General features: G+C 40.0%; 2 protein-coding genes across 2 annotated transcripts in view; one reads left to right on the top strand and one right to left on the bottom strand.

The window, feature by feature from the left end:
* Window positions 1-668: 668 nt before the first annotated feature.
* Window positions 669-27611, top strand: part of LOC110044104 (uncharacterized) — a 36888-nt gene continuing 9945 nt past the window's right edge. Inside the window, exons 1-10 of the mRNA XM_089296229.1 lie at window positions 669-3336; window positions 7675-7767; window positions 11230-11395; window positions 13293-13474; window positions 16784-16961; window positions 17727-17899; window positions 18287-18508; window positions 20715-20874; window positions 23873-24045; window positions 26364-26984. Of these exons, the coding sequence (XP_089152355.1) occupies window positions 7677-7767; window positions 11230-11395; window positions 13293-13474; window positions 16784-16961; window positions 17727-17899; window positions 18287-18508; window positions 20715-20874; window positions 23873-24045; window positions 26364-26984 (1966 nt within the window). The 5' untranslated portion in view covers window positions 669-3336; window positions 7675-7676. The remainder of the gene's footprint in view (window positions 3337-7674; window positions 7768-11229; window positions 11396-13292; window positions 13475-16783; window positions 16962-17726; window positions 17900-18286; window positions 18509-20714; window positions 20875-23872; window positions 24046-26363; window positions 26985-27611) is intronic.
* On the bottom strand, window positions 19067-19958 carry LOC149108282 (uncharacterized). Its single transcript, XM_089296099.1, has one exon. The coding sequence runs from the start codon at window positions 19956-19958 to the stop codon at window positions 19182-19184; it is 777 nt and encodes a 258-aa protein (XP_089152225.1). The 3' UTR covers window positions 19067-19181.

A 27611-nucleotide genomic window follows, 5' to 3' on the forward strand; every position in this document is an offset into this window, starting at 1 on the left:
TCTTTAATTTCTTTATATGGACTTTCGAAGTAAATATATCTTGTTTTGACAATCTTTCCTTTATCTTGCTCGTTATCTCAGAGCCGATGTATGCAGCCTGCTATTTTCGGATGTTTTCAAGTCCTCGAGAAATAGTTTATTAGGATGACAATCCAAGCGACTTAAACGACCGTTTAGAATAAATTTCCTGGATATTAACGAGAGACAAATACAAACATGTCTAAAGCGAAAGCTATGTTTATATATTTTCCAGTAAAATCCATATTTCAATTAAAACAGACGTTTTGTGTTAGTTAAAAACACAATAACACACACTTAAAGCGTTCTTACGAAGTTTGACATAACTTTCTCGAGAATGCTTGAGAATTTAATCGCGGGGTCACTTAGAGAAATGAAATAAGGTGAGTTGTTTTAAATAGATACTGTGCTATGAGTAGATTTCTAGTAAATAATTTTTGCATTTATTGCTCGAACTTTGAGCGGAATCCGTCTTAATACTCTCCTATGATCGAGAGATACGCAAACTTGACATACATTTCAAAAACCACTGGCGTCTGCACAAGTCTCAGAATAATCATTTTATTTTTAAATGTGCATTTTCTGCATGCAAAACAGTATCGCGGTCTCTAAAACCCCGACCAAACGATCGTAGCATTTCAACACAACATGTTGCGCGAGTTTGGCCACCCTGTTGCGACATGTGGCGCCTTGCTGTGGGTTGTTGGCTCAAGTTTGAAAATGGTTAAATTTGATCCAACAACACCGAATTGTCACAACATGTCGCAACAGAGTGGCCAAACACGCTTAACATGTAGGATGTTGCTCCCAAAAATGTTGCGATAAGTTGCATTGAAATGTTGCGATCGCCGTTTGGTCGGGGCTTAAAGGGGACACATTGGTCGTGGCTTAAAGGGGACACATTGGTCGTGTAGTTAATTGCATGCATGCAGAGACAACGGACTTTCAAAGCATCAGCTGCATATTTGCATGTTTTACGTTTTTGAAATTAAGTTAATCAGAGCCGACAAAATGAAAATGAAAGTTCATTAAATACAATATTTTGGCTGGCTGCCACCAGCCTTCTTCAGATTGTGAGGCAAATTACAAAATATTTCATATTCACGTATTTTGCGAAAAGCTATTGTCAAATGCAGTGTAGTACGTACGTATGATAACTTGACAAGCCGTCGGCATGCTTGTTAAGTCGCTACAACAGTTAGGTTTCATTACGCGTATTTAAGCCAGGTTTAGCTTGGACAATTAGGGTAGCATCCTTGGCTTTACGAATAGAGTCTCTCGAGGAAAAGATTTTTTAACCTGTTCAGACTTCTCTAGGGACTATTAAACATTTGTCGACTACTTACTGCACGCTTCAGTTGAAAATTCGAAATAGATCGCCCGCATGTTTGCATGTCCAGTATGTTGCCCAGTTTCTGACCGGCACCAATAAGTGACTAATAGCCCTTTTTGAGGTAAACCTTTCTCTTTTACGTTGCACTATAGTCCAACATATAGTCCAACAATTTTTCAAAATTTTTCAATTTATGCCCAAAAATTGCTTCGCATCCACGTTGGATTGCATTGCAACAGAAGCATATCACCTAGAAGCGTTTAACTTCCCCTATCTGTTTCAAGCAATGCTACCGATTATTCCCGACCAATGAAAATCACTCTTCTAATTTTTGCCCACATAAGGAAATTCTGAATAGCGCGCTTTTCGCGAACTCCTTGCGTGAATCTCTCGCAAAACAAACCTGTTCAAAATGGCGTCCAAAGCGAAGAAGCTCTCGGTCATGAAAATAAGGAAGATTTGTGCCTCGGGAAGAGAACTGAGAAAGGAAGTTGTATTTGAAAGAGTTTCTAGTGAGTTGGCAGAAACCATCAAGGTTTATCTGGACTCTTGTGCCAACGACTTTGAATCGTTAAAACGTCGTAGCAGTCTGATTTTAGTAATGAAAAGGTCAAGTGAGAGATTTTTTGATTTATTTAGTGAAAAGGTGAAGTTTTCTCGGGACAAATATGCGGTGCTTCGGGTTAGGTGGTACGAGTATGTTAGGGAGGTATTAAGCAGCTAGAAAGTTAGGAAGATAGCTGAGAACAGTGGCAAACATGGTGATATTGTACAGTCGATTGTGTCGTGTTATCTGGAAAGTTTGTGGAATGTTAGTTTGGGATGGTCTCTCGGTCTCTTAGCAGGTAGCAAGTTTCCTCCTTCGTCGAATTTAACCTCCATGAAGGTCAGCTTTCTTTTCACCTTCGACATATTCGACGATTATTAATTAGTGTCAACTATACGTTGCGGTTGTTGCAGCTTTCCCCACTAAAACCTGCGTGTAGTCCGCGCGTACACGACATGTCCACGCGATATCTGCGCGAGAGCCCGTGCTCCATATTAGGAAGTTAAATTTGATTGGTTTGGAATAATCGGCAGCATTGAACCGGGGTAAACGCATCTAGGTAATATGCTTCTGATTGTAATGCAAATGAGAAAAGTTAACCATGAAAATGGTTATTTAAATATTATTTCAATTTTTGCGTCATACTTTAATGACTTATGAAAAACGAAATATGCCGAAAGGACTCAGAACTGTCAGTTGCAGCTGTCGAATAACTATAAAAAGGTTTGGGTGCGCTATTACACTGTAGCTTGAACACCACTTCCACAGGCCAACATCTTGGTCAGGTGAGTGATATTTTCATGACTTATGTTTGCGCTTTTCACAACGCAGTAAAATTAACCTACCGTTGGTCTACAGTTTCTGAAAGATGCGATGTTTTCATAGGAGTTTTTCTAGATTTGGAGTGAAGATACTCGAAGAGTTCAAATAATTGTGTCATCAATACATTTTACCTAATTGAATTTACCACTCACAAGGTTTAGATTTAGTATGCCCAGTTTAATTTCCGTCCAGTTTCTCCCGACTGTAAAAGATCGTTGCTAAAGTTGTGAACTACTTTTATACCTCTACCTATAGTTTTAGGATATGCATATAATCCCAATCTAGACACCACTAATTAAATGTCATTAATTTATTATTTCAGGCAAATGGTTTTCTGTGTCATTTTGTAAAACATGGAGAGGAGGATCACACCTTTCTTCCAGCTTTTTATCACAATGCACGGTTCCTAGCAAGCAATTGTTTTTTGTTTTTGTTTTTTCAGATCGAAGGCCAAACAACTTTGCAAGTGCCAAAGGAGCTTACCACATCGGTTGGCTGCCGAAAGTGACGTTGGTATTGCATTGATCTGATCGTTGCTGGCGGATACTGGGCTTAAGACTCGGACGTACGTAAACTGGGCATGTAACTGAACTGAAATCCAACTAGGGACACGAGGGTACAAAAGTAAACTGTTTTAAGTTATATTTTGCTTTATATTAAAGAGTAAATGTATTGTTTCTGGGCCAAATATCAGACCTCCTGTGATCATGAAGTAAGTAAAGATATAGCCGTTTTACAATGAAGTGGTCAGACTCGGCTGAGAAACATACTGTACTCTTCCGTACTTTGTTTCTCTTAACATTGTTCAACCGCCTTTTAGCTTTTTCTCAAGATTTTACAGCAAGAATATCTCTCTGGTTGTCGGCTATAAAATCCACCCTCATTATAAACATTGAGGGCTGTTTAGAGCGGTTTTCAATTGGATGTCGAAAGTAATTAGACGATTACTTTGGTTTTGGTTTTAGTTTTACTACGGTTTGAAATTGGCTGAGTAGTCTATTGGTAAGTAATTGGTTTGGTTTTGGTTTTACGACACTCATTTGAAAACCCGGCGCTCTACTACGATTTCAAGTATATGCAAATTCGTTCGAGGGACTTCCATGAGCGGTTTCCTGTCTCGATCACGTCTGGATCCGTTTCCAAACTCGAAAATTATTCTTCATTTCGACAAATTTCTGTTAAAATTTATACCATCAGGCATAAAAAATCTGTTACTTTTATTATCACTTATGGGGATGATTTTTAATCTACATTGTTTTCCAAGGTGAATGTCAGCTAGGAGCTATTTCACAAAGAACTGTTGCTTCCTTTACATTAGGGTGTTGGAATGGAAGACTTAAAAATGTACTGCAGGCGAAGACCATTCATCGTAACGTGAAACATAAAACTCTTTTTTCCATGTTTGTTTTGGAAAATAATAACTATAAGGAGCGTTTCAAGCTTTGATCTTTATTTTTGTACGTGGTAACAGTTGAAACGACCCTGAAATGGTGCAACATTTCATTTTTTGTTGCCACGCACTCAAGCTTGTAAATTAGAACTTAACACGGAAAGGAAAATACCTTTATATTTTTCTACATCGCGTTGTTTCGATCTACCTTGAAACCACTTCAATCTTGAAACCAAACTTTCAATTTGTGGAACATTTCAATAATTTTCTTTTGTGTTCGTGATTATAGTTTTGGGGTTATATGAATAACAACAGGTTTTCACTTGGTTTGTTTGCCTAGCTAGAACATGTGTACATTGCCAATTACGGACGTTACCCTGATTGGATGTTTCCACCCCAGTGTAAGTAGCTCACCAAAACAAATTGCCTGTAGTTATTAAATGACCGGCGGCCGGTCAAGATTATCAAAATACGAAATGACCTTGTTTTCAAAATTGTATTAAATCAAAAAAAAAAAAAAAAAAAACCTTGGCCAACCCTACTATATGTCGATTTAGGAGTGCCAAGCGATTCAGAAAAGCGCTATTGATCCCAAGTCAAACCCTTGGCATCAGAACGAAACCATGAGTTGTGACACTTGAGAAAGAAGTTCTGCATGGTGCAGACCGCCGTATTGAAAACAGCTAACAGGTAAACTTGTTCATATATGACCTGACACTCGAACAATCCGGCTCTGTGCAAAAAATATGTCATTTCGGTAAAGTGATCGTTGAGATCAATGCTACGGAACTATCGTTTGATTAATCTACCAACCGAAGAAACGCTGTCGAGGGAAACGTGCAAACCAAAAATTTTATGACCCAATGAATTTCTGGAAAGCGGGAAAATTTAGTTTAATTTTTAAACGCCGAACACTTGAATCCCGAAGCTACTCTTGATCGACAAATAATAGTTTTTGATTGCTCAGTTCTTTTGATTTACTAGAATGTAAAAGAAATTCGGACTGCCTTACATTGAACGTCTGCCAGACTTTTTCAATTTGATATAGCAATCTTAGCATACGCAGCTCAGTACATCACTCTTTTTACAGCTTAAGTGCATTCAGTACATAGTGAACATATGTTGATGTGAGTAAAATGCGTATGTATTTATCCAAAGCACTCATTTAGAAGTTCTCAATTAATGGCAAGACGGAGTTTTTAGGGTTAAACTTTCCGTGATCCTATCTTATCTTATTTTTGTCGGTAGCTTTCAGCTTTGGCATGCTGTTCTTGTTTTGTGCAGATAATTCGTTTGTTTTGTTGCTCTTTTTACCGCAAGCATTTAAACTGACGATGAATAAATCCGTTGACATCTTCCGTAACATTTGGGCAGCTATCATTATGCTAGCCTTGGTCTATCCGTATGACTACTCAAATGCTATCATCGGCTGCTTTCACAAAATTATAGTCTGTGATTACAGAAATGCATTTGGTTGATACGAAACCGAAACTGTACTTTATGCATGGAGTCGGAACGACCGAAAAGAACTCTAAAGAGAAATCTTATCTATATCCTCACTTCGCTAAATATTCAAAAGAGACATATGTGTATCCAAGTCAGTGGAACGCTCCAAAAATATGCACATAATGGCCACCACTCAATTGTTTGCCAGAGACTAAACAAGTTAAGATCAATTTGAGAGGAAATGAATTCGTAGATGAGATCCTGACTGTTTCATTAATTAATTTGCTGCGGATTTGGATTTCTTGAGTTGAGCCGACGTTAACAAAAAAGATTTAAGGTAGGTAGCGACATTGCACTTATCTCAGTATTATTGACAAATAAGAGTAGAGTCGACCTTGCTACCTCGAACTTCGCGCTAGCTCGAACCAAAATCGATTTTCCCTTGATTTTCGTCAACACTTATAGCAATTTTACCCTCGGTAACTCGAACCCTCGATAACTGGAACCTCTTCCTGACTCGCTAGGTCATTTTAGACATCAGTCAAAGTTATTTTCGATCACTTTTAACTTGGAAAATCCAAGTTGTAGGTATGGATTGAAGACTCACTCGATCCTTCCAGCACTCCTTCGAATCTGCTCACCTAGTCTGCGTAGTGAGTAGTTTAGATTTAATTTACATCTGGGTAGTAAGAAAGGGCTGATGAAACAGAGAAACGGAAAAAAGGAAAACTTGTATTTGAGTATTTCGCCAAGTTTTAAGGAACAGAGCATCTGTACAATAAAGATTTATTGAATTCGACCTTTTGAAACCTGAGTAAGAGTCTAATAATAATGACGCATAACGTAACGCATATAGCGTGGAGAATGACTCGTTTTTTTTTTTCGTTACGGAATCTTTATTAAACAAAAGGCAGTTAAACTTGATTTTCGTTTTCATAAAAGGGATTTCATAATTAACTTTTACGTCCTAGTTCTTCTTCTAAAATAGGAAAGAAAAAAAAGGATTCTATTACTATCAAACGATTCGTGAAATCGATATATTCTTCTCTTTCAACTACAGTGGGCTGAGGTGGCACTTCTAGATTTCTGATTTCTTCCTCAAAAATCGAACCATAAAACAAATGTAGTTTGACCCCCTTTAGCAACGACAGTCGCTATTGGGCTCGACGCCAAACTCTGCATGCATCAAACGCCGGCTCAGTAATAACATGGGCACGGCTACTACTTTGCGTGGAATTAGAGACCTGGGCACGCTCCGTCTGCAAGGCTTATTAGTTGCTTCCCCTGTGTAACATGGGTAAGAAGGCTTAAATTTTACCACGCCTCTTACATTAGATAATAGGTTAAAGATTTCAAGTTTTGACCGACTAATGCGACCATAGGTTTCTCCTCAAAGCTCTGTCACGTGCAAAGGGCAATGCCGCAGACACGTAACAAAGGCTCAACCTCCTTTCCACAATGTCTAAGTCGATGAAGAAAATTAAGAAAAAGATATGTTGGAGATGTTGACAAATGAGTTACTAAAGAACAGATAATGTGGACAGAGTGTTACTACAGACGACAGAAGAACATTTACGAAAGTTTTAGGTGCTGATAAAGACAAGTTGCATCATGATCAAACGCTAGGAACTGACGAAAACAATAATGTTTGACTGCAAAAGAGGCTTTCGTCAGAGGGAAGATATTAAATGTAATTGTCATATTTATGTAGTCTCTATCTTGAGTATTACATTTATTATGTTTTTGCTCAAACAGAATACATTATCAGCTGTTATTTTTCTATTTGTGCCATTAGTTTTGTCGCTTTTATGTGTATATTGTATACGTATGTTGCGCAGGAATGTTTGTGAGGTATCAAACATAAACGAGACCCGTTAGGAACTTGGCGTTTTACAACGTTTTAGCTTGACAGGGTTCTTCGCTTTGTAAATTTCAAAGCTTTTGCGTTGGGTGACATTAAATGGCGACCCGAGAAGGTTGTTGCGTAAGTCAAAAGATAAGTTATCGCTTTAGTTTTTGCTAACTGAACAATTCTTGCCCTAGAATAAGTAGTAGTTTCAACGTCATAACGTCTAACTACAGCCCGACTTGCGATCTTAGATCGTCTTGTTTCTACAGAAATGACGATTACACCGTCAAGGAAAATCATAATGTTCGTCTTACTGTTTTTTCTTCTATGGAAAACTATGGAAGGTGCCAGTGCAATGCAAGGTAAGCAAACATATTGGACTGTTACGACATCTTTTTTAACTGTCGTCGTTTATGGTAATAAAGACACTCTGAAGGTAGTAGGACAGTTAAGATAGCTCGAGTATAATCTCTCTTCTTAGCTGTTTAAAGATCAATTTCTTTCAGATTGGCTCGTATATAGACCCTTACGTTCCTGAGAGTAGTCCTAGTAGTTTTAATTTAGAAAAATGTCAAAATCGATTTGGACACTAATTGGCCAATGCCAATGCCAATGCCAACGCCAATGCCAATACCAATACCAATGCCAATGCCAATGCCAATACCAATACCAATGCCAATGCCAATGCCAATGCCATTGCCAGTGCCAGAGCCAATGCCAATGCCAATGCCGATGCCAATGCCAGTGTCAGTGCCAGTGCCAGTGCCAGTGCCAGTGCCAATACCAATGGCAATGCCAATACCAAAGCCAATGCCAATGCCAATGCCAATGCCAATGCCAATGCCAATACCAATGCCAATGCCAATACCAATGCCAATGCCAATGCCAGTGCCAATGCCAATGCCAATGCCAGTGTCAGTGCCAGTGCCAATGCCAATGCCAATGCCAGTGTCAGTGCCAGTGCCAGTGCCAATACCAATGGCAATGCCAATACCAATGCCAATGCCAATACCAATGCCAATGCCAGTGCCAATGCCAATGCCAATACCAATACCAATGCCAATGCCAATACCAATACCAATGCCAATGCCAATGCCAATGCCAATGCCAATGCCAGTGTCAGTGCCAGTGCCAATACCAATGGCAATGCCAATACCAATGCCAATACCAATACCAATGCCAATGCCAATGCCAATGCCACTGCCAATGCCAATACCAATGGCAATGCCAATACCAATGCCAATGCCAATACCAATGCCAATGCCAGTGCCAATGCCAATGCCAATACCAATGCCAATGCCAATACCAATGCCAATGCCAGTGCCAATGCCAATGCCAATGCCAATGCCAATGCCAATGCCAATACCAATACCAATGCCAATGCCAATACCAATGCCAATGCCAATGCCAATGCCAGTGCCAATACCAATACCAATGCCAATGCCAATACCAATACCAATGCCAATGCCAATGCCAATACCAATACCAATGCCAATGCCAATGCCAATGCCAGTGCCAATGCCAGTGTCAGTGCCAGTGCCAGTGCCAGTGCCAGTGCCAATACCAATGGCAATGCCAATACCAATGCCAATGCCAATACCAATGCCAATGCCAATGCCAATGCCAATGCCAATGCCAATACCAATACCAATGCCAATGCCAATGCCAATGCCAGTGCCAATGCCAATGCCAATACCAATGCCAATGCCAATGCTAATGCCAGTGCCAGTGCCAGTGCCAGTGCCAATACCAATGGCAATGCCAATACCAATGCCAATACCAATGCCAATGCCAATACCAATACCAATGCCAATGCCAATGCCAATGCCAGTGCCAGTGCCAGTGCCAATGCCAATACCAATGGCAATGCCAATGCCAATGCCAGTGCCAATGCCAATGCCAATGCTAATGCCAGTGCCAGTGCCAGTGCCAATGCCAATGCTAATGCCAATGCCAGTGTCAGTGCCAGTGCCAGTGCCAGTGCCAGTGCCAATACCAATGGCAATGCCAATACCAATGCCAATACCAATGCCAATGCCAATGCCAATGCCAATGCCAATGCCAATGCCAATGCCAATGCCAATGCCAATACCAATACCAATGCCAAGCCAATACCAATGCCAATGCCAATGCCAGTGCCAGTGCCAGTGCCAATGCCAATACCAATGGCAATGCCAATGCCAATACCAATGCCAATGCCAATGCTAATGCCAATGCCAATACCAATGCCAATGCCAATGCCAATACCAATGCCAATACCAATACCAATACCAATGCCAATGCCAATGCCAGTGCCAGTGCCAGTACCAGTGCCAGTGCCAATGCCACTGGCAATGGCAATGGCAATGGCAATGCCAATGCCAATACCAATGCCAGTGCCAGTGCCAATACCAATGCCAATGCCAATACCAATACCAATGCCAATGCCAATACCAATACCAATGCCAATACCCATGCTAATGCCAATACCAATACCAATGCCAATGCCAATGCCGATGCCAATACCAATACCAATAGCAATGCCAATGCCAATACCAATGCCAATACCAATGGCAATACCAGTGCCAGTGCCAATACCAATGGCAATGCCAATACCAATGGCACATCCAATGCCAATGCCAATGCCAATACCAATGCCAATACCAATGCCAATGCCAATACCAATGCCAATGCCAATTCCAATACCAATGCCAAAGCCAATGCCAACGCCAACGCCAATACCAATACGAATGCCAACGCCAACGCCAATACCAATACGAATGCCAATGCCAATGCCAATGCCAACGCCAATGCCAATACCAATGTCAATGGCACTGGCAATGCCAATACCAATACCAATGCCAGTGCCAATGGCAACGCCAATGGCAATACCAATACCAATGCCAATGCCAATGCCAATGCCAATGCCAATGCCAATACCAATACTAACACTAATAATTAGCATGATTAGCGTGCGCGCATTAAAAAATGGCGGCTTTTTCTTTATGGCTGGACCTCGCCATAGAGGTGAATCGTCATTTTCTCGCAAACGAGTATGGTGACTTATCATTTTTTGTTGTTGTTTTGAATTGAGTAATAAATTTCTCTGTGTAAAATAAATATGGACCTGTTCTCAGTGTTTAACAAAAAAACAATCGTTGGAAACGTGAATTTAGCAAGCAATCGTGACTACAATCATGGTGCTATTATAAGGATTTCTTGGATATAAACAAGGTGCTGTTGCTCGTAAACGAACGTGAGGACCCCTCATATTTATTTGAAAATTTAAGTTCCTATGTAATATAAACAATCAATAGACAAAGTTTCACAAACATCTCAGTGCAGGTTCTATTTCAGTGGAATGACCTTAAGGTCAATTAATGGCATTGTACTACAGCCTTCACCCGGAAAGATGATAGTAGCGCCACAGCTGTGGGATATGCCTAGTATTCGATGTATTAATTCCATTTCATCTTTCAAGACGGCTGTGAAGACCTATCTTTTCAGGACCGCGTTCTCTTCAATTCAATTTTTAGTTTTATTTATAATAAATTGTATAAGACTTCACTAGTAAACTACATTTTTCGATCGCTCTTATGTTTGACACTATTAATACAGTTTTGATTTAGAAGTTGTTTATCTATGTAGATATTTCTACTACTACAGGCTTCTAAATATTTATTATTATTATTGTTATTATTATTATTATTATTATTATTACTATTATTATTAACGCTTCTCAGCAGTACAAAGTAAGATACAGCTTTCGTCTGAAATTCTTAATATAGCTTATTCCCATGCCATTGTTGTAAAGAAAATTCACATATACAGTTTTGTTTCAACAGGATGTGGAACTGTGGTAAATAACACACTCAAAAGTCCTGGATATCCCGAAGATTACCCAAACAATATGGACTGTATTTATACTATTCACATTCCACCACGCATGAAGGTTAAATACGAGTTTAAGTATTTTAAACTGGAAGATCCTGATCATGATAGAATGTGCAGGTAAACGGTTTTTTTGTGTTACTGGTTCGATACTGGTGGGAACTCTGAGAGGCGTTACAAAGAATGCCGGCTTAAAAGTCCTTATGGACGGGACACACGCATTAGTGTTAGAAAATGTTATGTTTAGGTCAAAATGTTGTATTTGTTACATTTTCGAGTTTGCTCGTACAAGCTCGGACATATGAATCTCATTGTTGAATAGAGTCTCACAGATTTTAGGCGGCTGTGGTTTAGCACTGAGTTAACTTCTTAGCCGAGTTCGTAGAAAGTATAAAAAGACCGCGTAAATAAGTCGTTTTGCTAGTTTAGATCTTTTGAAATGAATGAAAAATTGCTAACAATGGCAACACCGGTGTCAATGAAAACTACGTTTTGGAAAATTTCATGATCAATCTCATGCAAACAGTTGTAGAACAGTTTAGTCTTATTTTCTCGGCCGAGGTGACAGACTGCAGTCGATCAAGCGAGTGTGAAGTCAAATGCCATTTAGTACAAGCCAAATGCTACTAAATTTGTGTCCAGTATTACTCGTAGAAAACTCGAGCTCGTAAACAAATTGAAGGGCCCGGTGGAAAAAGGGCGTTAGGTATTTTGCTCAAAAGTGAACTTCGCTGATAGCTCGATTATATCAGCTGCGTTCGAAGTTTCAGAACACATTTTGCTTCTTTTATGCGTGTTGATGACTTACGGGTTTATCAAGGCTTTATGATGCCTCTCAACCACCAGGCATGCATACAAGGTACTTTAACACAATTCTTAAGGTATTAGTTAACAGAGCTCTAATGCATCATCTCTTTTCTGTTCGATGGTATTTCCTTTGACGCTCGAGCGACTCAAGTGTTGTGTTTCACGTTGCAATAACCTATGGAAACAATCTGTTCCCAGACTTCCTTTGACTTAGAAGAAAGACAGCTAAGATTCTGTGGGATTTGATTTTGACTTCGTACAAAATAAACAGCCTTCTTGTCTGTTTGTTGTTCAACAAATAAACTTCTAAAGACGCCGCTAGGAAAAACCGAGTGGTTTTTTTGCATACGTAATATCTCCAAAACGAAGCAAACTTCAGCCAAAAAATTTACAGGACGTTGTTTAACGCACCTAAACAAAAATGCATGCGAAATTTGGAGGGTTTTCGACGAAGCTCACTTTTTATCAAATACCTTAACGCCCTTTGTCCACCGGCTCTTCATTTGTTCTAAAAAAAAACGTAATACTTTTGTGTATTTTGAAGCAAACAAATCAAGAACGCTTTTGCCGTTCAAGAGTAAATTGCGCGCGTTCGTCATTTATAATTATTGTTATCATAATTATTATTATTATTATTGTTATTGTTATTGTTATTGTTGTTATAGTGTAGCATGAAGCATGTTTTTCCTTGCTGTTCACATGTACGTTACAAATATATATCATCACTTGCTTGTTTTCACCATTTATGTGTAAATTACGGACTCACAAATTGACCAACGCTCAATTGACTCGAAAGCTGACTTGGTAGGGCATTGCACTGGTGTAACAGAGGTCAAGGGTTTGCAGGGTTTTAACTCGTTCAAGCCAGAATTTGTTTCAGCCTTTATTCTTTACAGCTTTCCATGCAGTTTTTCAGCCAGATTCACTATGTGTTCTGTGTTGTATGTGTGTGTACCGACCTAAATTTGTATTAATACATCTGTAGACCTGGCTGCCTGGCCGCCTGCCTGTTTTAACTCTCTAGTTATTTCAGGTAGCCAGGCCCCTGGTTCTATTAATGTACAACCTTGTAAAAAAATATGTCTGTAATAAAGCTTGTTGTTGTTGTTGTTGTTGTTGAGATGTTGTCTTTGTCTTCCAACTGCCTAAGTGCAAGTGATTTTATATGTAGTAGAAAAACCATTAATTTAATAGGTTAATTCTTTTGTAGCTATGACTACTTGCAAATCGTTATTAAACCAAAAGTGGAAGGAAAACTATGCGGTAATAAGACTGGATTAAATGATGAGCTTTCAGCAGCTGAAACCGACAGGTACGTGGAGTTAACATTCCACACAGACAACAAAAATACAGACAAAGGATTCCATTTAACCTACCTTATGCTTCAAAGTGGTAAGTACCATGGGAATTAAAACGCGTACTAATACCATATTTCAGGCCTTTTAACTTTTTAAAATATGAACCATGATTCGACCAGGTATAAGAATCAGGATAAGCGATATAACTACCGAATAGACATCACAGTACAACTTCTGGTATATAGTGCTATGCGATGTACAAAAGACCATGTGGATAGTCTGGATAGTAGTCTGTGAGCAGGCTCACCTTTGCGCCACGCGCGCGAGCGGCGAGCAGCAAAGCGATCCGGCGGGAAGGAGTCTGGTAAAGAGGCGCCAAGAAAGTTTACCAGCATCATCAAAGATCAGACTGCCAAAGCAAGATCACTTGGAATCAAGTGTGTGTCCTTGTTAGACATAAACTTCGACGGTTTTTCTTCAGCAACAACGGGCATCGCGGCCGAGGTGACAGGTTGCAGTCAACATCAACAACGGATATCGCGCCTGCATGTTATGAAAAAGATTTACAATTTTCCCGAGACTAGAACTCTAAGCTGCCAAAGTGTCATGCTTCCGGTGAAAATTAATTGGCTCAGTTTTTCTGCGGTTTCCTTGGTAGAAATGAAAAATTTGCAAAGATAAGAACAGGCTCACTTTCTCGTCTCGCGGCTTAGCCGCTTGATTTCGCGCGCGCTTGTGCTCGTGCTCGTGCTCGTGCTCTAAAGTGAGCCTGCTCGCAGGCTATGTGGATCGGGGCGCTTTATATATGTAGGGCGGTGAAACGAGCGGGTCCGAGCAAAAAGGTGTGATGCAGTAGACTGGGGTCTACCAAAACGAGCAGATTCCGCTTACTTACACTGGAACTTAGATTTCTAAAGAAATTCCACGAAACTCTCTTCTATATGAAGAAGGAAAGTTTTTGGCGAATTTTTGTTCTGAGGCAATGGGAAAAGGTGAGTTTTTCAGGTTGCCGGAAAACAGAACTTCGTATTTCGCGCTGTAAGATCTGCTCGCGCTGTACGCGTAATCTTTTGCATTTCTTCTGACGTCTTACGAATAAACGTTATGAAACTCTTTACTCTGGTATCGCCGGTTAATTTGTACGTTTCTCAGAACAATCAGAATAATGCTTAATCACAACCAAAATCTGTTTTTGATCAGTTTCTTATTGTTTCTGCTTGTTTGGCGAGCAGGAAAGTCTGACGCGTACAAGAAGCTAATTTGCATAATGTAGCGCGTGCACTTTCAAGTCCGAGTCGGTGTGTTTTTTAATTTCTCAATATAAAATCCTGCCAAAGTACTTTTTCCCCCATCTTTTGTGCTGACATGATGCGATGATTTTTGCCAACGCTAAAAGGCTACTAAGATCACGGTTTCTTCATAGTGAAATTTTATACTGCGAAAATGAAGGAGACAAGGAGTTTTGAGAAGTCAAACAACAAAATGAAATTGTTAGTCGGGTTGATTGAAAAGTGCTACCGTAATTTTGCTGATTTAATATCTGCTGTCTTCCCACATTTCCAGCTAAACTTCTAACATGCTCTCAAATATTTATAAAATCGATCAAACATATATAAAGCTAGAGATACTGTTTGAGTTGGATGTACGTTTTTACACGAAAGAGCGTAATTGAAGTCAATTTTTCATGTTTAGCTACAAAACACAGATCGCCGGGCGCTCCTTTTCATCGACAACCAGCGATAAATTGGATTTTTACACAAACAAAACTGAGCAGTATTTACAGACGAAAGCTCTTATGCCCTGATGAGGCATTACGTGTTGCTTGCAATTCAGACGAAACTCAAACAAGCAAAATTTTATTACTTTTCGTTCGCGATAAACTCTATGGCGAAATCCTTGCAAGCGTGCGGCAAGAGGAGGGAAACTTTGAAGTTCTGAAACGCTGCTATATCCAGATATATCCAGCTGGTTTTTTACTATGTTATGTAAAAGCCATCGATCTTCAACATATGTAAAATTCAGAGTGGAGTAATGTGGAGTGCTCGTAAAAGAAGCAGCGCATCACGGCTTGGTCATGATAAGCGGGACATACCTGCATTCGACACTGTCTTACTTCACTCAAATTTGGGTAGCCTACGACGAAGTTACTTAAGCATCATTACAACAGACATAAACGTATTGACTTTTAGGTCTAAAGCATCAAAAAGGCTTTTGAAAATACACCACTGGTGGCTCAAAAATAAAGAAAGAAAAGTTGATTTCCGGTTCGTCGAGAGGAGATTTTTGGTAGCCATTAATCTCACCGGAAGCGGGGAAGGAGTGCTCGTGCCAGTCCTTTTCCGCATCACACATTGGACAAAGAGCGGACTGCCCGTTTCACCGCTCGGCCTTTTTCCGCCCTGATGTGGATATATGTCGTTTCCGCTGCTTCTCCTTCGGAAATGAAAATCTTACATATTGTAAACACTGGCCGACAACAAAACAGAACTCAACCAGGTTTCACTGCCGGCACTGTAGTGAGTTTGTGAACTTTAAACCGGATGTTTTGTTGGATACCATTAAACGAACCTTAAATATTCGTTAAATCGGGTTTGTATAAACAAACCTAACAAACCTACTTATATGTCTTTCTACTATACCAGCTAAAGTCGCACACGCTTTTAACTCGTTTCGGATCTTCCGTTACATGGAAATTTATTTCCCCAATGATCGAAACACGGGAATGAACATAAAATAACTAACAACGACCGAACATGAAGAATGCAGAAAAGCGGCAAAGCGAAATAAACGAAGAAACTTACAAGACGAATGTGAAAAACCAAAGACGAACCGAAAACCAGAGACGCTCGTAGTACCCAATGACGCTACTAACTGAAATAAATTACACGCAAACCGAACTTATAGAGTATGCAAATGAACATAACATATACAAAAAGGGCACAAAACAAAAGAAACTAATTACGCAAAACTTAACACCAAACACCAAGCAAGAAGCATGAACAAATGTCACAAATTCTGGCGCCTACACCAGCCTCAATATCATTTTGCCCTTAAACTATGGTAACCTATGGTACCTAACTATGTGGATTTAGTTTTTTGCTCCGAGGGTTTTTCTTCGGGTACTTCCGGCGGCTTTCCTCCCTCTGCAGAAACCGGCCTCTGCAAATTCCATTTCGACCATGATAAAGGACCTGCATGAAAATCAGCTATGGCTGTTGTTGCTTTCTCTCTAATTGTTGTAATGCTTTTCGGTTTTTTAACCTAACTATTGCTATTCGTTTTCATGATGATACGTGCATGCTCTCCAGTATCACATTTAGCAAGTTTTTAGTTTTAGTAATAAATAGTCGGCTGTTAACTTGTGCTATTGCAAAGTATATGTGCATGCTTTCATTTTGTACAGACCCTGTGAACTCTGTGTCTCAGTGTGGCTCGGTGATCAATAACGCACTGAAAAGTCCCAGATATCCGAACGACTACCCAAGCGATATGGACTGCACTTATACGGTTCCTATTCCACACAACATGACAATGAATATTACCTTTATTCATTTTGAATTGGAAGATCATCCCTTATGCTTGTAAGTAAGCTCAGAGCTGTGCGATAAAGCTTCTCATGGGAAAGGGATAGGCCATATTCGTGTTCTCGGTATTGGACTGGAACTAGCTTGCAGTGGAGGCTCATGCGGGGAATATCAATAAAAAAAGATGAATGTCATTTGCATTTGAAAAGACTCCCCGCATCAGTCTCAGTTGCAAGCGAGTTCCAGTCCAATACCGAGAATACGAATAGGGTCTATTAAATAACTTAATGTGCTATCTCGTAAGCTTTGGTTTAGTTCTTTCTACAAACGCATCGTCAGAATAAGACAAAAGAGGGAAGTAAAAGTAACAGGCGCCACGTTATATCTTCCATGATTAAGAATGTGTCGATCACGGACCCCGGGGGGGAGGGGGGGGGGTAACTTCCATATGAAAAGGACGGTGATGCTCGTCGGAAAACAAATTTGAATTAAACTGAAGGAGACTAATCTGGGCGTGGTTCGAGCTTTATTTGTCTCCTGAAAGCTACTCCTTAAAACGGAATCAAAGCGTTTTCAATTATTTCTTCGTGTGAACCCAAAAAAGATACTGTCTCGTCCTAAACACTCTAACTGAGACCAAAATCCTTGAATTGATATTCACAACTAACAAAGACGACGAACACCCTAGACCTTTTCATATAGGAGTCTCCGAAGGGAGGGTGGGGAGGGGAGTTATAGACCTCCTACTCAGTGTAGACTAAATCTTCACAACATCTAACAGATTCAGTCAGGTCAAATTGATTATCATAATGTTTTTGACAGTTTTGACTATCTCAGGATTGTAAATGATAAGCAACAGATTGTTGGTACGTACTGTGGTCAGAAGACTGGGGAAGACGTTTTCTTAGCAGGAGACCAGGTGTCGATAACATTCCACTCCGACAATACTGGAGAGAGAAGAGGATTTCACCTATATTTCACCGCTGTTCCACACGGTAATTGGTAATTTTTATGGATTTACAATGTTTGAGGTGCTGTGACGATGGACTATTTTCGTCTTATTATTATATGGCAAACTGGTCCAAGATGAAAAAGAGAATTCTTATTGGTTCCTGATCGGTTTGAAACTTACAGTACGAATCGCTTAGATGGACCGCTCGTGAATCAGTTTCGACGGACTGCATCTTTAAAACATGCACACAAGAAAACAGTTTGTTATTAGGTCAAAATTCCCCTTGATTGTTTGACGGAAATTTCAGCTTAACTTTCAAAGTGGACCTGAAAAACACTTGTCTCGATTTTTCCCGTCTCTCGTATATTGGACCTCGCGCTGGTTGAATAATATGTGTGAGGTCAACTGATTTAAACCATTATTGTACTAGTTTCACCCAAGATAGTTTCTGCAGAGGAACCAGTCACTCCGGGTAACAAAGTGTCATGTTCAGCCAGAGGAACTCCTCCCATATACAAAGCACTGATATGGGGCTCTACAGTACTGCTGAATACAACTAACACTGCAACCCTCCCTTTGTACGACGAGGGCAACTACACGTGCGAGGCCACCAGCAAGTATGGAACTGACAAGAGGGTGGTTTTAGTAGAAGGTGAGAAAATGATTTCAGAGTAACACAGTACAGTTTAAGATCAATCCCTCTCCCCTGCGAGAAACTTTTTTACCTGGTAGTACGGACTTAAAACGATTTTACTTAAGGTGATTCCCTAGTAAAAGAACCCGCCATAGATTTCCGGTGAAACTTGGTGTGTTGTTGCTACAGGACAAGAAGATATTAAAAACGTAGTAAAAAGAGGGGGTCACCGTGCTTGTTTTTACGCCACAATGCTGACAAACACGGTCACTTAGGTGACTTTTGGCAATCTCCTTGCGCAACAAATAAGGTCGATTATTTTCCAATGCGGCGTGTTTTATCACACAAATTTCCAGTGACAATTCAGTGCGTGCGATTTTGTTAAAGCATGAAGCTTCATAATGCGTAGGAAGATAATTGGAAACCGTTACTGTCGTCAATTTCAGTTAGAATTCTACTAAAACAATTAGATTATTCGCTCTCGCTTTCTATGAGGTGAAAGTTGATTCAACCTTCGGCCTCATCAACTATCACCTCATAGAAATCTCGAGCTTATAAACTAATTCTTTAAAAAAACGTTTAAAACAGATCTAAAAAGTAAAGTTGTCTCTAAATTTTCGACCGCCTTCTGCGGTCTTCTTCAGAGAATGATGATTTCGCGCGATTCACAGAATTTTAATAAGCTGGGACGTTATTGTTCGTTGCCCCCTAGGGAGGCAACCAGTGACGCGTAAACCCTTGGGAAGGGTGCTCTTTCATTTACGGAGTTTTTGTCTAAGAAAGAGTGCAAGGATTCCAGAAACAGTCTTTTGTTCTTGCTGCTCACACCTGTTTCAAGAATGTTGGCGTAAATAGGATCTATATCATGGCCGGTTTCCGCATGCTGTTTAACTGCGGAATTGACATTTCCATTGGTTCTGGGCTTGTATTCAGCCCCCCGAGATTTCCAATTTCTTCTACTTTCCCCGACATACGTGAAAGAACGTGTCCTACAGGTCACTTTGTACACAATGCCTTTTAACTGCTCTTTTGTCGGCCGGTCTTTGGGCTTTTTGAAAACATTTCCCAATGTTTGTACTTGTTTGAAAGCTGTCCTGATGTTTTCGCGGCTCAAAATGCGTCGAACACGTTCCGACACTCCTTTCACATATGGAATCGACGCGTATGCCTTTGGATTCTCCTGGGGTCTTGGTTGCGTGTTTGTTCTGTTCGATTCACCAACCGACTTGATGAAGCTCTCGGGATAACCATTAGCTTTTAGATCACTAATAACACGTCGTTTCTCGTTTTGTCTTTGTGCAGTTGTTGATGGAATGCATTTAGCTCGGTCCATTAGAGTCTTAACGACAGCTGTCGTTAAGACTCTAATGGACCGAGCTAAATGCATTCCATCAACAACTGCACAAAGACAATTGTTGAAGACAAAGACAAAGGCAGTTGTTGATGGAATGCATTTAGCTCGGTCCATTAGAGTCTTAACGACAGCTGTCGTTAAGACTCTAATGGACTCTAATGTCAATTCCGCAGTTAAACAGCATGCGGAAACCGGCCATGATATAGATCCTATTTACGCCAACATTCTTGAAACAGGTGTGAGCAGCAAGAACAAAAGACTGTTTCTGGAATCCTTGCACTCTTTCTTAGACAAAAACTCCGTAAATGAAAGAGCACCCTTCCCAAGGGTTTACGCGTCACTGGTTGCCTCCCTAGGGGGCAACGAACAATAACGTCCCAGCTTATTAAAATTCTGTGAATCGCGCGAAATCATCATTCTCTGAAGAAGACCGCAGAAGGCGGTCGAAAATTTAGAGACAACTTTACTTTTTAAATCTGTTTTAAACCTTTTTTAAAGAACTATGAGCACAGATCGTTCAAACAGTTTTATTTATAATCTAATTACTTAATAGAAATATTTTCAACAACCTGATAGCTGGAGTCCGTCAATAGTGATGGGTTCATACTAATAACTAGTAGGCTTAGTGGCCAGTCCCAGGCATTGAAACCTAAAACTACTGCAAACAAACAAACAAACAAACAAACAAACAAACCACTTACCGGGTATACTAAAAAGTCGAAGAATGCCATCTGCAGACTGCATATCTGCATTTGTCACAAACCATACATATAGGTAATCCCTGCTGAATGAAAATACCCACAGTTTCGTTTAGTCCATTCAGTATAACTCTTCTTTAATTCTCATATTTTTATACTTTTCCTTCAATAGGTTGTGGCCCTGTGATAAATAATACGCTAAAAAGTCCCGGATATCCTGAGAATTATCCACTTAATAGGGACTGTGCTTCGTCGATTCCTGTTCCACCAGGCATGATGGCGATAAATATATCCTTTCAAGAAATCTACCTGGAGTATAGTTCACCTTGCAAGTATGAATTGACATGATTTACTTTACTGTATTAACCAATTGCGGTTCTTAAGAGAAGCAGGGTTCAATGTAAAGTCTGAAGAGGGTAAACATCCAGTCGCTGTTTTTAAAGGAGTTCAGTCACGGAACTTTGGAGTTATTTTAGCCACGTGCAAAATCATCTTTAAATTGAAGTAGACCTGAAAATAATAGCTTACTAAGATAGGAAAACACTAAAAGGATAATGATAATAAACCATAAAGAAACAAGTATGGTTAATGACGGAGAAGATTAACACGGATTACAAACGGTGAAACTTGAGAAATTTAGGCTAAACTTTTCAAGATGCACAAACCATGACGGAGCTCCTTGAAGCAAGGAAAGTCACATGTTTATTTAGTTTAGGTTTAACGACGAAAATTCAGTGTGAATGAACTGGAATGTGTCCATCACGAGCCAGAGCTAACCGGAAGCTCAAAAATTCGCCAGGTCCGGTTGCTATGGGGTGATGTCATTTATCTGTTAGGTTGCTGTCATCGCAAGACTTTTGCGGTTCTATTGTGGTTAGCGATAATTGCTTTCAGTGACAGTAATTGTGTACAAAATTAACCTAGTTATTTTCAGATATGATCTGGCCACATAATTGATATTTTATAATAAATTTTCATAACGCGGGAATATTGCGCGGTCATATATATATAAAAAAAAAAAAAACTTCGACTTCGAATGAACTCGTCATCGGTCGTTAAAAACGGACACAAAACGAGATGTGCCTCTGAGTTACAAGATATGGTGTCTCTCTGACGCATTTGTGCGAAATTGAGCCAGTTTCCAATCGAATTTGCCTTGAGGAGTTAAAGAAGGCGCGTGGGTTTTCTTTTCACGGGAAGGGAAACAAAGGAGCTGCCCTGACTATACATTTGGATTGGTTTTCGCTTAAACCATAAAACAGTTGTTGAAAACCAAACGAAATCGCCAGCCACGATTGATTTATACGTGAATTCATTCACCCAAGAACGACGGAGAGAACCAGAAAGCGTTTTCAGCTTGCGCTGCTCGTGACCAACCTCCCAGAGCATCGAATCAAGACAACAGCTTCAAAACTCAAAAAGTCAAACGCACCAAGTTAAGTCTTCCGATTAATATTCTATTTATATCATAACTTACACCCATTGTCATGCTTTTAGATTGTGTGGGGACTAGATAGCTACTAAAATGTTAAATCACTATTTTCATTCGTGGGTTAGACCCTAGACTGAAGTCCATGGTACACCAGTTTTCTGAAAGCCACATATTATAAATCCGCTCTGGTTTTTCCACGCAAACGTCCTCGCAGTATTTCTACGTTACCGAGTGCTACAGGATATTTTACAAAAACCACATAATTTTTCAGTAATGCGTGACACTATAGGAGACAAAAACAACAACAAAATCGTCATTTTTCCCTCGCTCGTTCATATCATACGAACATGTTACATATCCTTTCTGGTTCATCCAGGCTGAAGTCCATGCAATACAGTTGCTGAGTACTTCGGGATATGTAACAAAATCGTCATAGTTATTTTTCCGTCGTGCATGACAATATAGGAACATGTTACATATCCTTTTCTGGTTCACCCAGGCTGAAGTCCATGCAATACAGTTGCTGAGCGCTTCGGGATATGTAACAAAATCGTGATAGTTATTTTTCCGTCGTGCGTGACATTATAGGAACATGTTACATATCCTTTTCTGGTTCACCAAGGCTGAAGTCCATGCAATACCGTTGCTGAGTGCTTCGGGATATGTAACAAAATCGTCATAGTTATTTTTCCGTCGTGCGTGACATTATGGGAAAATGTTACATATCCTTTTCTGGTTCACCCAGGCTGAAGTCCATGCAATACAGTTGCTGAGTGCTTCGGGATATGTAACAAAATCGCCACAGTTATTTTTCCGTTGTGCGTGACATTATAGGAACATGTTACATATCCTTTCTGGTTCATCCAGGCTGAAGTCCATGCAATACCGTTGCTGAGTGCTTCGGGATATGTAACAAAATCGTCATAGTTATTTTTTCCGTCGTGCGTGACATTATAGGAACATGTTACATATCCTTTCTGGTTCATCCAAGCTGAAGTCCATGCAGTACAGTTGCTGATTGCTTCGGGATATGTAACAAAATCGTGATAGTGATTTTTCCGTCGTGCTATTTCCAGAATCACTCGGCATTTCTCGAAAAGAATTACATCATGTACTCGAGATTTCTATCGCTCTTGAGAGCTTTGACATAATTTTTGAGATGATTTCCTGACTGCCCATAACATTAACTGATTTTCAAAGTGTCGGTGCACATGATCTTCGAATTCGAATACTAGAAAATTCAGATTATTTTTGGAATCAATAAGCAACAAACATGTATACAGAGCATACCCTAAACAGGTTTCAATCAGGCTTTCCGCGGAAAATCTGAGAACATTTCTGACTCTCGGGCATTTCTGGGCTGCTAGGCAAAGTCACTTCGCTTACTGAATAACAGTGATAACTGAGATTAGCGAAAACGTTTCATCTATACGTGCTCCGTAGCTTTACAAGAGTAAGAAATGTATCAAAAAGTCTAAGTTTTAAACTGGCGTTTGCACCCCAACCTAGAAAACACATTGTTTCAACGTTATTTTTTCTTTTAATCCAAATTCTTCACGTCAGTCGCGCGATTTCCCGAATCGCCGACTATTAAAATGTTTTGTATCTTTCTGACACGCTGGAATTGTCTTACAGTAAATATAATTTCACACTTTAGGATTATGACACATTCGTGCAAAACTTGACGCGTTTTGTGGAACATAAACGATCACCGACAGGGATATGATTACACTGGAATGTTGTAAGCCACTGGATATCCCGTGGAGATGTAGGACTAAAAGTTCTACATCTCCACGGGATCCCAGGTCTGTTTTTTGGTTGCTAAGAACGTCTGGCTCGTTATGTACCCGAGATGAGTATTAAATGACAGACTAACAATATTTTACTCTTCTTTGCAGCCGAGATTACTTGGAAATTACGAATGAAAAAAATCAGGAGTTTGGCAAGTACTGTGGTAACAAGACTGGACAGACAGTTCTTGTATCTGGAAAATACGCCTTGATAAAATTCCACTCAGACAACAGCTTCACAGGGAAAGGATTTCTTATGCATTTCACTGTTGTTCCATTAAGTAAGTAATGATAATAGCCCGCAACGTGATGCTTAAAATGACAAAAGACATGTCTCTTATACGACCTTATTCAGTTACAAAGGAAAGACTGCAATTTGAGCTTGAGGGAGTGTGAGTGAAATAAGCGTGTCCATGTGAAGTCAACGGATACACATTTGTAATTTCTTGCTTAGTCTTAGATGTATTCGTTCAGTTTTTTTGGTGGTTGGGTTGTACCAGCACAAGTAGGGTGCAGCGCAGTAAGGACGATGTTAAGTAGCACAATTTCACTAACAAAAGGCGCTAATTGTCAGCATGTTACTAGGCCTGCGTATGTTGCTCACGTTCATTAAAGAGTGGAAACCCAGCAGCTTTTAGTAGAAATTGCGAGTATAGAAAATAACGCACGGATCTAACATATGTTAGTATAAATCTACTATCGTTCTATCACGAATGCCGTTCTCTGATTGGCTACCCCACTCACTCTCTATTCTGTGATAGATAGTGAGTAGCGTAGCAGCGTGCGCTAGGGGCCGCTTCTTAGCGTTTTTGAAGTGTCTGTGAAGGGAATTTAGATTAAAGTTTTGAACGACTAGTAGATTTATACTTAAACAATTAGATTATTCGCTCTCGATATTTCTATTTACTGGGGCTGCGCCCTTGTCAAATATCACGCGTTCTAGTTCACCACTAAATTTTCTCCGATTCTTATTGGTTTAAATTGATCACGTGGTGTGATAGTGTTCGTCCGCGGAGAGACACTATCGGCCCAAAGTGCCCGTCTGCGGAAAATACCCGGATGGATAATACTCGTCCGTGAAAAATTTTCTGTAAACAAGCGGGTTTGTAGAAATAAAGAACTGAAATTGTATTAAGCGGGTTTTTGTCGGTTTTCTTTTTCAGATTTTACATCTGGCTGTCACGGCTTTCATCTAAAAATGTTGAAAATAATTTAATATGATTTTTGAACTGGCGCGCAGAAGAAAATTTAGTGGTGAACAATAAAGACAATCGGAGTGTTTATGTCTCGGAACTATCGGTCTGATAGTTGCCCCTTGGAAATTTGATGTTCTTAAGACTGGCATATTTGCCCTCGAAGCTTCCTTTCTCGGGCAAATATTTGTTTTAAGAACATCAAATTTCCGCGGGGCAACTATCACCCGATAGTTCCTCGACAGAAACACTCTATTGTTTAAATCGAGAGCGAATAATCTAATTGTGTATTAGAAATCTAAGATGGCGGCTAGTTGGAAATCATAATTCTCACGTCATATGACGTCATCGCACATGTCATAATGCTGACCTCAAAGCAATTTATGGCACTTTCGATCAAAAGTAAGTCTATCATCAAAAATGGATCGAAGGTAATCAGTCCACAATCGTGGACGTGACCGTTTGAACCCGCTACGCTAAAATATTTGGCGACAGCGTTGGCGACAGCCTGAAACGTATCTGTTAGTGAGATCCAAATCGTATCCTCGACTATAGTTAATAGAGGGTATGGTTGTTAACCTGGCAAAGTTCTTTGTTGTATGTATTTGTTGGCTATTTTGGGGGTTGACCCTGCACAAAACCCGGCAAAATACAAAAGGTGGTAATTTGTGCTCATACAACTAACCAATAGAAGCGTTGCGATTACTTTGTTTATTTATTCATTTATTTATTTATTTAGTTAGTTACTTCTTTAATTAATTAATTATTTGTTCATTGACAATATTTAGTGAGGGATGCCCAGTTCAGCAATGCTGGTTTAAATGGAGCCCTGCATAGCCTAAGCATAAAACAAAAGATGTGCAGCGTGAAGGACCTTCCAACATAAATGTTAGCCTGTTTGTTTGCTTCTTTGATGTTTACCAAGCTTCTTAACCATTCCCTCTTTTAACTATGCCTCGACATTACGTTAATTTCTAGACTTTCTAAAAGTTCTTTTCTATAATCCTTCCCTGGCCTGTTGGTTTCGCTGCTGGAAAGGACGCCGACCTTTCGCCACTTCCGTCGCTCGGGCTCACGACTTCGTCGTGAAGATTGCCCTCTCGCTTTGCTCGAGGGAGATGAATAAGAGAAGGTCAGACAAAAGTCGACTTGTGACAAGTCTAGTTAATATCCCCAACGGTTGTACTGATGATACCGTAAGTCTTAAACGAGAGCTATATCAGGAAGGGTTAAATTCCTCCTTTGTCTGAAACTGGCTAACAAAGGCACCCCAATACCATAATCAAAATAATCACAAAAAACACAAAAGTTATTATGCTATATTATGTTTCCACTGCTATCGTACTTTCATATCATTTTTAAAGATGCAAATAAAAGTTTAATTGTTGTTATTGTTTTACTCTTAGCTGTGCCAGAACCTGTCGCCTTCTACCCCTTGAATGAACGCTATAAAGCCGCAGAAAAAGAGAACAGGCAGCCGAAGGGAATCGTGGGGGATGTTGCGATTACAAACGGACCCTACAACGAACCAGGCGGAGCGTACATGTTTTATGGCATTGTTAGCAGCTACATTGAGTTTCCGAATAAAGGGGGCCTGGACACTCGGTTCTCAATTACATTGATGTGCTGGATTCAACCCGGAGGCCAAGATGGACCGTTATTCAGTTACGGAAAAGATGGCCGTGGGATCCAGTTATGGATTGAGACGGGCAGATTCAAACTAATAAACATCAGAAACAATGGTCAAGCTCATAGTATAGCGTCAAGTGACGCTCTTCCAGCAGGAGCGTGGGCTCGTGTTGCGGCAGTTTACGATTATGACACCGGACTCAACTCTCTTTATATCAATGGACATTTAAATAAGTCGGAAAACATTGGTACAGGTTATGAGATTTCAACCAACGCCGAGGAAGTTCGAATGGGGGCTAGAGATGACGATGCAAGATATTTCAAAGGAATAATCACGGAAATGAAAGTTTACGATGTTGCACTGAACGAAGCCCAGATAAAGCAAATTATAAATCAAGGTATTGCAAATATTGAATCACACTTTTTAACACTTTTCTTTTTTTACCATTATACAGTATTTGACAGCTATCTGCTACCGAAGATAACGGTTCTTATGACATAATAGATGGAGATCTTAGCAATATCAAGTGAACTTTTCTAAGAAGATCACCATACCTTAGCAAACTAACTTTAAAATTTCAGATGGATTTTTTTCTGCTACTAAGACTACTAACATTCTACTAACTTCATCTCCAAATCTTTGACTTGCTATTCTCTCTCTACCCGTTGAACCTAGGGCCCTAACTTGTGTCCTTGGAGAGTGTTTTATTTTCAACATAGGGCACCCAAGGCGAGTCATTTGACACATTAGAGACCTCAGTAATCTTTTTTTGGTATTTGATTTCCTACAATCTATTACAGCTGAACATGCATTAAGAGGCCCCGCCCTTAAGTGGGCACTATGCATCCTGGCGATTTTCTTTCTAAAAGGCAATCTGGATTTCTCTCGTAAGTGGTGGCGACATCCATTTCTAGGTTAGGGTTTGTCAACCAACTCCTCCTAAGCGGACATCTAAAAAGATCAAGACCCAAATAATGATAAATTAATGCCTAGAGGGACTCCCAGTGGTTTCCATCTATGAGAG

This window comes from Orbicella faveolata, unplaced genomic scaffold (genome assembly GCF_042242905.1).
Source record: "Orbicella faveolata isolate gen_17 unplaced genomic scaffold, um_ofav_v1 contig_26, whole genome shotgun sequence".
NCBI lineage: Eukaryota > Metazoa > Cnidaria > Anthozoa > Scleractinia > Merulinidae > Orbicella > Orbicella faveolata.

Excerpts from the sequence above, each read along its gene's own strand:
- LOC149108282 (XM_089296099.1), bottom strand. The coding sequence starts at position 19,958 with ATGGACCGAGCTAAATGCATTCCATCAACAACTGCCTTTGTCTTTGTC.